The 10,304-nt window shown below is 39.9% G+C and overlaps 1 protein-coding gene across 23 annotated transcripts in view; it reads left to right on the top strand.

The window, feature by feature from the left end:
• Positions 1-9,980, top strand: part of AFDN (afadin, adherens junction formation factor) — a 208,357-nt gene extending 198,377 nt beyond the window's left edge. For 9 of the 23 annotated variants that reach the window (XM_075924660.2, XM_089777344.1, XM_089777350.1 and 6 more), the window contains 3 exons: positions 404-689; positions 5,119-5,203; positions 7,771-9,980. In XM_075924660.2, the coding sequence (XP_075780775.2) occupies positions 404-689; positions 5,119-5,203; positions 7,771-7,915 (516 nt within the window). In that variant the 3' untranslated portion in view covers positions 7,916-9,980. Of the gene's footprint in view, positions 1-403; positions 915-1,167; positions 1,207-5,118; positions 5,204-7,770 lie in introns of those variants that run through there. The other 14 variants (XM_089777341.1, XM_089777340.1, XM_089777342.1 and 11 more) reach the window with 6 other exon arrangements.
• The last annotated feature ends 324 nt before the right edge of the window (positions 9,981-10,304 follow it).

The raw sequence follows: 10,304 nt of genomic DNA on the forward strand, positions 1-10,304 counted from the left end.
ATGTGTTGAGTAGCTCTGCTTTATAAGATGATGACCTATTTGTCTTTCATTTTTCTTAAATACTTTCAGCTTTGTGAAATCCTTACTTTATCAATTCAAACTTTTTTTTTTAAAGGTCAGTTTAGGGAATTCATTAGTGGAGCAGAGTTTTATTTTTGTTAACACAAGTATGGTGTCAGCACAGACCATGCAGCAACTCCAGAAATAACTCAGAATTAACATTGTTACTAAATAATTCTGTCAATTTCATACTAGTAAATATACTCTTTGTATAATGATTTGGTTGGTTTCCTTACTCATTACAGGGAAAGGGAGATGCTCATTTCTCTTGGGGAGGAAAACTTGAATCCATCCTGTTTCTCTTGTTTTGATCACTGCACTTTTCTTTTCTATGGGTCTACAGAGGCGACAGGAGGAGGAATATTACAACCGTTTAGAAGCTGAAAGGCGTAGACAGCATGATGAGGCAGAACGAAGATTACTGGAACCTGACGAGCCTGGTCTGTACAGACCTCCGCTTCCACGGGAATATGAGCTCCCACCCCCACCCCCCTCATCTAATGCTCCTCCTCCCCCACCTCAGCGAAACACCTCTTACCTCAAAACACAGGTCCTCTCCCCTGATACGGTTTATACTGCCAAGTTTGTTGCATACAATGATGATGATGAGGAGGATTCCACTCTAGCAGGTCAGGATAAGTACTCCAACACAAGAAAATCTTATGGTGACCTTCCTCCTGCCACCCTTCCGCCGCAGCAGCCCTTCCACCAGCCGCGCCCAGTGTCAGATGGCATCTTTCTTTCCAACTCATTCCAGCCACCCTCGGTCAATGCCAACAGTACTGCTTCCAAAACAAGTCATCCCCTACCCCCATCAAACAAACCAAGTTTCTTCTATCCCAGCAGCCCAAAAGGTAGAAACAAAAAATGAAATCAGAATCTTTCTCTACTAAACTGTCTGCACATTTTCCACTGTGGTGCTGTAGATATAATCACTTCCTGTGTGATTTTTTTTCTCTCCCCTCCCCCCCTCCTCACTTGGTCACTATTCTCAGCATGGTGATCTAACTTTAATCTTGATATCAGTGTGAATGCTCCTATTTGTAAACATTTTAATCTTTTATATTTTCTTGTTCCTCTCAAAATCCCATCTTTCACGCAATGAAGGAAAAACAATCAATTTGACGGTTGCGCAACCAGTTGCAAGTACTGTTGGTTTTGGCTTTCATTCTGTACCTTCTCAGTTATTTTATTTCATTGACTGTGCCCTGGATGCTTCTATACATGTTTTTCATGCAAATATAAAACATGTTTTCTGATTGACTGATTAATTTAATTAAATGGGAGGAGGCTTTTCTTCTGCTTTTAGTAGTTGGCATAAGGGGTACTCTTACTTTTTTAAATATGGTGTGCAAATGGCTTTAAAAGGATCCTTGAACACTTCTAAATCTTGTTCAGAATTAAAATATTTGGGGCTTTTTGACATAATGAAAACAATTTTCTAGGCAGCACATAGTAGTCTTTGTATTTCTCATGCAGGTTACCTTATGCATGAGGGGCAAGAACCTATTTTTCCAGTGCTTTCTTTCTGCTCCTTTCCTCTTCCCAGCCTTCTGTCTTCTGTTCCTTTGCAGTCTTCTTTCCCTTTATACCGCAAGCTCAACACAGTTACACTGGTAATTAGAGCTTTATTAGCATTTTACTTGTATTAATTTTCCTACCATCCATTGCCTGCAGAGCACTACAGTTTTTCTTCTGAGTGTATACAGAACCTGACTATGACCAGACTGAAGTTCATTGCTAGATTTTTTGATTCAATAGGAGAAATTTCATAACACTTGAGCCTTTGAGTATGTACCAGTGTGGATCTCACTGTAGGTGCATGTTGCATCATGCACAGGATTTTTAAAAATAGTGTCCATTGGCACCTCCACATGTCCTGTGCACCTCTGAGCTCCTGTTCCCTCAATTATGTCTTACCACCCATTGCAGCAAGATGGAATCCAGTGATTATATTTGTCCTCTTCTCAGCTAGCTTTGTTAAAGAAAATCTATTTTTATCGTTCTTATTCTCTATTTTATTTAATTTGGGTGATTCAGTAAAACCCCAATCCATACATACCCTTCTTTATTGTGGGGAGATGTGCCTTAAATCAACCATCATGGTGGACTCTAAATCTTCAGGGTTTTAACCCTGCCTGTAACAGACTCATCTCTCTGGTTGATGGGCATTATCAATGTTTTGGTTTGTCTGAAGAACAACCATAAGTGTAACTGCTCTGCCCTTTAAGCCCTTGCTGGGGGACTCAGGGGGAGACAGAACTGCTACGCAGCTCGCGCTCTCTCTCTCTCTCTCACACTCTCACACACAATCAATCCTATATAGGGACATTAACATGCTTTTTTGGGGACAGGAGGGTATAAATGTGTAACTGCTTTTAAGTTGGCTCCCTGTGAGCACCGGCTCACCTCCCCTTCTACCAGCTGCTTCTGATACAGAAGCAGCAGTGGGGAGGCAGGGGGCAGGGCCTTGAGTTGAACCGTTAAGGTTAACCAATGAGCCTAGGCTCATCAGTTAACTGTTTAAACTAGGGATGTTAAATTTTGTTTAAAAAACGACTTGACTAGACAGTGGATTTTTCATCTACTAGTTGATTAATCGATAAGTAGGGGAACTGCATTGGGGTTAGCTCCTGGCCCCGGGAGCTAACCCAGAGTGAGCTCTGACTTTTAAACATATTAAGAGCTTGCTGGGTGTTTAATACATTAAAAAAAAAAAGGTGCAGCCTCTGGGACTGGGCATGAGCCAGAAATCAGCTGATTCCCTAGCTCACACCTGGTCACTGCTACTCCCCACAGAGATGGTGCTGGGGGGAGAACCAGCTTTTAAAATGACCCCCCCCCACTGCCTCTGATAGTCAGCAAGGGTGGGGGGAATGACTAGTTGAGGGACTAGTAGAATATCTGATAAGCTTTTGATTTTTGCTCACATCCATAATCTTATATGCATGAGATGACTGTGCTCCTATGGTGAAATCCACACCAAATACATCATCTCAAAGCATCACATTTACTTTAGGGCAAGTAAACATTCTTTTCACAACTCAGTCCTACCTCCAAAGTGTTTGTACTCCAGATGACTGATTGTGGCTGATTATGTTTAAAAGAAAATATGTCTGTAATAAATATTCCCCTTAATTATCAGAAATGCATTCAATGATGAGACCATTTGTTTATTATAAATAGTATGCTGGAACAGGCCCAGCACTAACACCTCTTAAAAATTAACAATTAGCAATTTTTATCCTTTCTAAAGACTCTGCTTTTCTATACACTTGAAATTCTCAACTACAGCCATTTTGAGATTGAATGTAAAACATGCTTCAATCATAATACAGTGGCTTAAAAATGCTGTTACTGCTCTTTCTGATTAGGTAGTTCAATGGCTGTATATGTGTTTAAGCTGAATAATTTGTAGCCACTGTTCACTCTCCATCCACACTCACTCATCCACCAACCAGTAAATCCTTTGCCTTTCAATTAAATTTTCCAATTCTGCATTCTGTTGACTTTCATATACCAAGAAAAAAGAGCAGAAAGTGGAATCTCTAAGTGAGATACCCAGCAATACTCATTTAGTTTTTCAATAAACATTCAGGACCTTTTCCAAGTCAGATCAATGTATGTGGTTTTGGAAACAATTGAACATTGTAGTATGATGCTTCACCCTTACCTTAATACAAAACCGAGACAATTAATTCTAATTACTTTTTCTCACTTTGATAATAGCTTATAAGAACAGGTTAAACACTCCACCTGATTGCTTAACCTTCTGTGAAGACGCGTCAAGTACAAAGCCGTTTGCACAAAATGCAGAATTCATTGTGCAGCTTGCCATCTGTCTATCTCGCTAGCACTGTCACATTCTTCTTCTTCACAGCTCTTTGCTGCTATAAATGCTAATCTTGGTAACCATGCTTCTGCACTTTACCAGCTTCTTCCACTGGATTACTTAAGGACTGGTTTAAAATATTGGTTCTATCAAATTGAGGCATATAATCAAGTTTTTAGACATGATTTGAACTACTACTACTTAGCTAACAATTACAATGTCCAATAAAGTATTAAATTGTTAAATAAGTACAATGTATTAATACCCAAACAAGTTATTTTATTAACCTTTTAATTATCTGATGTTCAAAATACACCAGTGAAAGAAGCAAATATTTCCTTCTGTTTGGAGAAAGGCTCACAAGACATGACATTTATATTGTCAGAAAACAAAAAATGTTTGAAAACAAATTGGATAATCGTGATGGTTTTATTTGACTGTTCTAAAAATACCAGTGATTAAGAAATATACTTAAAAGCTGACTATGATAAAACTTTTAAATTGGAAAACCTATGTTTAGTCTTGTGGCCTTTGGAAAGGATTAATATATTATGTAGAACTGTGTATTTTATATTAACTTAAAACTAAAGATGCAGCGCTGTAAGCGGTTTGGATGAAAGAAGACAGATAATTACAGAAGTGAGATCTGAATAGTCATCCTCTAAATTTTACAAGTTTCCGTTTCCAGCTATTTTTACAACTTGGCTAAATAAAGATAACATAACTTAAAATTTTGAGTGGTCATATTGGCGCACGCTACTGCTAGTAATATTTATCCTAGTTAACTTAGCTGGAGTTGCTTTTTTTGCTACAATAAAACCTTGTGACCGAGATCCATAGAAAAATTGCTGCGCATAAGTACATAATTCTAGATCTAGATACTTAATATTTAATTTCATTTTTGTAGTATTCTAATTAATGAGCCACAAGAAAAATAACTATAATTTGATACATGTCACTTTGTTGAAAATATAATTTGCTTTCTTATCCTCTAATTTTATTATTTATCAAGCTAAATTGCAATTTTAGGAAGAGACTGGCATGCAGAGAAAGCTCCAAAACAGTATCTTTATTCCTTTTACAAAGTTTAGAAATAATAGTTTGAAAGTTAGAGTTTGAGAGTTTTACTTTTGCAAAGAGCACTGCACCTTTTAAAAATAAATTGAAACTTTTTTATATAATAACTGCCAGCTTTCAACTGTAGCTTTTATATTCTTTTGCATAAGGACCAAATTCTTACACTGGATCTACAGGAGCAATTGTTGGAGCCCATGAAGTTTATCGGGATCCAAGAGAAAAAAGATCTAAAAGGTGAAATAAAGAATAAGTTCTTGAAATAGTAATCTGTGTTCAGAGTAACTAGCTGATGATCTTTGGAATATTTTCAGTTCTTATTTCATACCATTTGATGCATATATCTATGTAAATCTTTCTCATTGGTTAAAGTCAAAAGCTCTTATTTAAGCCTAGAAAAGATATTTTCAAAGAGCATAAGAACATTCAGGACAGTGTAAAACAATTTTATAGTTAGTTTTGGGATGTCTTAGATTATCAAAATAGAATTTGGCTTTATATGCTTTTTCATATACATGGTATTTTAAAGTAAATATTGTAATTGTGTGTGTAAACAGAGGCATCACAAGATTTTTGACTACCTCAACCAGGTTTATAAATTTGCACACACACACAGTGCAGTACACTTCACATGGAGTTTTTACTAAGCTTGTAAAGTAGATAGCTAACACAGACTGCATTGCACCTGCATATGTGGCTAATTTAGTTGCAAAGTGTATTGAAGGTGTATATTGAGTCAAGGATACTACAAGTATCAGAGGCGTAGGCGTGTTAGTCTGAATCTGCAAAAACAACGACAAGTCCTGTGGCACCTTATAGACTAAGACAGTGGTCCCCAACCTTTAGAGGCTCCCGGGTGCCCGGGGACAGGGCCACTCACGCGCCGGGCACCCGGGGGCGGGGTTGCGTGTCCTGGGGCATGCCAGGGGTGGGGATGCCCTTGCACCCAGCGCTGGCATGTGCCCCGGGGCCGCCCGAGCGCCTTGTGCCATGAGCCCAGGGCCGGCGATGCCGCCGGAGCCGCGTGCCCGCATGTGCCCCGGGACTGGGGCCGCCCGAGCACCAGGCGCCAGTGCGTGTTGCGCGCCTGGGTCCGGCGCCTCCAGTGCACCGCGCGCCGGGGCCGGCCCAGGTTGTCGGCGGGCGCGCACAAATGCCCCGGCGGGCGCCATGGTGCCCGCAGGCACCGCGTTGGGGACCACTGGGCTAAGATTTATTGGAGCATAAGCTTTCGTGGGCAAAGACCCACTTTGTCACATGCATATCACAGTGTATATTGAGTCAAGGGTTCTACAGGAGCCTTTAATTTGGTTCTTTAACACCTTGTAAGGTGAAAAGGCGTTGGGACAGCCAGTGTGCATTTCATAAGGCTCACTGAATAGAGACTCTGATGAGCCTTAAGTGGAGCCAAATCACCCTTTACGTGGCACTTGTAAAGGAAGATGAATCTCATCTACATGTTCATCTACCAGACATGGTCATAAAAGACCTCTGTTTAATGACTCATCTCAATGAAAACCCTGTAGTGTCGTCATTAAGAAAAAGCCATTCATGACTTGAATCCTGATCTTTTAGTTAGAAGGCAAGAAGATACCAGATAAGCTAATGTAGAGCTGAAGAGCCCTGGTCTTCAGCAGCAGGAATTGAACCTTCAACCTTAGGGTCTAAATCAGGCCTGGGCAAAACAACCTCCGTGGGCTGGATCTAGCCTACCAAGCCACTGGATCCCGCCTACAGATGCAGCAGGGAGTCTCAGGCAGACTTTCCTGCTTGCCCCTGCTCAGAAAAGCAGTTGTGGGACTGTTTGTGTTCCACAAACTGTGAGCCCGGAGGGGAATGGGGAGTGGTGCTTCATGGCTGCTCCCACCCCCAACACAATCCCATTGGCCGATTTCTGGCATGTGAAGCACCAATCCACCCCTCCCTCTGGCTCTTACTCACAGAGCATATAGCCCTGCAGCCTGTGTGGGAACTGGGCAGGCTCCTGCCTAAGAAATATGCTGGGCTGCTAGCTGGGAGTCATTACACAGGTAAGTCTCCCAGCCAGAGCCTGCCTCTGGCACCTCATCTCCTCCCTTCTGCCCTAGTTCCCCCCACTTCTATCCCCGTCCCACATAAGCCAAACCCTTGGTCTCCCCCCCCAATCCCCTGCATCCCAATCCCTTGCCCCAGATCACAATCTCCCCCTACCCTAGGTCACAACCCAAACCCCTGCACCCCAATCCTGTGCCCTAGGTCACAACTTCCTCCTTAACCCAAACTCCCTCCCAGACCTCACAGGTTTTACTGCACTAAAATCCCTTACTCCAGGGGTGGGCAAGACAGCCTCCATGGGCCAGATCCAGCCCACAGCTGCCCTGCCACTCTGTTGCCCCCCAGGCCAGTCAAGACCTGGGGGTGGGGGAGATGGCAGTTCTCTCTAGGCACTTGGGGATGAGGGCAAAGACTTAATGCACTCCCCCTGTCCGCTGGCAATCCAGGACTGTGGGCAGGGGAATATGGGAAGCCTCTGGTGCTGCCCCTTCCACCCAAGGTCACGCCCTTTCTGAGGTGGCCTGCAACCACTTCAGAAATTTGAGAACTAGCCCCCCCTTCAAAAATTATTGCCCACCTCTGGGCTAAAGCTATGTACCTCTAACAGCCTTAGCTGAGAGCCAGTTGGCCGTTAGCTCATGTGGTAGAGCAGACTTCATTCTCCCTTGTCGGTAGTCTTCGTGCTTCTGAGTTACACTTACATGGATGCAAAACGTTTATGAAAAAAAGTTTAAAATTAGGTTTTGTAACAAACATTTTGTTTCTTTCAGTCAAGATACAGATCTACCTGGAGCACCAGAGAATTTGACATTTAGGGAACGTCAACGACTTTTTTCCCAGGGCCAGGATGTATCCAATAAAGTAAAGGCTTCTAGGAAATTAATGGAACTGGAAAATGAGTTGAACACAAAATAAGATAAAAGCACCTTATAAAATATTACTGAAAGATCTCTGAAATAAGGGAATGGGACGGGGCTGTTCAAGACAAGAGTGTATTGTCTGTGAAGAGTGAGTTTGATTCCTCTGTATCTGACTGTTAATTGAGTAGAGATTTGCAATAGCAAGAATACTGATTACCAAGAGCTTGTGGTTTATACAATTAAAGCACTGTATAATTTTAATTCTATGAATCACGTGAAGGTCACTTTTTTCTTTTTGTTTTGGGTGTTAACTTTTTCTGCAATAGACCAAGTAGCACTTGTCAAAGATAAGTTCTGTTTCCTGGTCTTTTACAGACATACTTTGTGTTTAGCTGCTGAGCAGAAAGAGTGACAATAGCTTGAACTGCTGAAATTAATCTGCACTAGCTGTTGATATCTGTAGGTTGTTTGATGCAGAAGCCAATTTCTGAGCTGTTTTACGAAGGTCTAAGTTTATATATACACAAGTTTGACATATTGTATTCTGTTCATACAGACAATTAGCATATCAGCACAAATCTCTTATTACCTAGCATTACAGTATAACCAGTTTGAGTTGAAATAGTTTTAATCCTATTGGCATTTTTGTTTCGGTCTGAAATGGATGCATAACAAGCTGTTGAATCCATAACCATGGAAAAGCATATACATGTGTACATCCCTCTTGTAAATGAAGTGTCTTGTTTACAAATCTCTTCAAAGAAAACAAAACTGTGGATATAAAAAAATCTTACCTTTTTTTTTTTTTTTTTTTTTGGTTTGGTTTGGTTTAACACTGTACTGAAATACCAGACTATAACAAGCAATATTTAACAGGCTACCTTAGTGGCCCTATCATAACTAGGACCAAAATGTTAAATGTTCACGGTGGAAGTGATGATTCCAGTTCCAAAAGCTAGCAAAACCAAGGCATGCATTTCCCAAACAGGATAGGATAGTGTTCATCATGATTGATGGGAGTTTTATAGCAGTTGAGCTACCTGCTATTTTTGGAGGGGGAAAAAAAGGGGCATTGCATAGCGTAAGACTGATACTTGTTTGAAATATCAAATACAATATTGCTGGCTGCGAATATGAATTTGAAAGTGAAATGGCTTGGCTTATTATCCTGACAGCATACCTCCATTATTGAAACTAGTGGTAGTCATGCTTTAGTCTATCTGGTTTTACTTGCATCCTTTTTATATTGTGTTTATACTGTAAAGAATCGGCTCAGCAGTTCAAGCTATTTTTACACCTTGTAATAGCCTTATTTAATTTTAAATTGTTGAATTTTTGTCCCTTCCACTGTTGTTTCTTCAGCTATGCATATATGGCTGATGTTGGGGATAAGGACCTCATCAGAGTTTGTTTCTCTTTGTGTGATGTTGAGACAAAATATATTATTGTGATTCCAGACAAATTTTCTATTTGCAAAGCCCTAAACTGGGCTTTAGATGATTTTTCTGTATCATATTGTTCTCTTATAAATATATATTTAGGGAATTATGCACACTTCCAAATACAGAGGGGTAGACTTTCACTGCCTTAGAAAAGATATCACTTTTAATAAGAGTTGTATGATAAATAAATGCAAGTTAATGAAAATTGGAGTGTAAATATTTGTTTTTTTTACATACTTCAGGTTTCTTATTTGAAAGTGTGCTTTTACCGTTTCACCTGTTAAATATGAAGTAGGAGATTAAACTGATTCAAAGTGTTAATGAAGGATTTGCATGCTTGCTATGTCTGTCAATCAGGAAAAGCAAGCCTCTCCCAATTTATCTAGAAAACACTAGCAGCCTTACAGTGACAAAATACTGTTTTCCTAAGAAAAAAAATTATGCTGTGGCTGTAATACTGTCGCTGCTAGAATCTGAAAAGGCTTAGCAAAAATATAAATATAACCTTCAGTTGAGTGGATTTGGCCGCTATTGGGCATTCAGGTCAAGTGTGAATATGTGTAAAAGTGCTTTTCATATTTGTCTGTGCATTATTATGGAAAAACATCAAAACTGCTGTAGTTTCCCATTTCTACTGTATTTCACTTGCAACCTATTTTTAATAAACTTTGTATTGTATTTAACGTGTTTTATAGAACTTTTTGTAATTGTTTTTATTAATGATATATTAACACTTTCATACCGTAAATACTCTTTATTATAGTTACCCTGTTTGCATCCAAAGAATAGATACCTGCCTTGCTTATAATAAAGTGTATACAAAATCTGTGTAATCCACATTAGAATAAATATTGCTTAAATGATAATTTCAAACAGTAAGTTTAAACTGGTAAACCTCCAGTGAGGTTGAGTTGAGTGAAATCTCAGGGTCTGTTCTTGGCCTAATGCTATTCACTATTTCAATAAATTACCTGGACCAAAAATAAAAATTACTGGAAAAAT

This window comes from Pelodiscus sinensis, chromosome 3 (genome assembly GCF_052426305.1).
Source record: "Pelodiscus sinensis isolate ZL-2025 chromosome 3, ASM5242630v1, whole genome shotgun sequence".
In the NCBI taxonomy this organism is placed as follows: Eukaryota; Metazoa; Chordata; order Testudines; family Trionychidae; genus Pelodiscus; species Pelodiscus sinensis.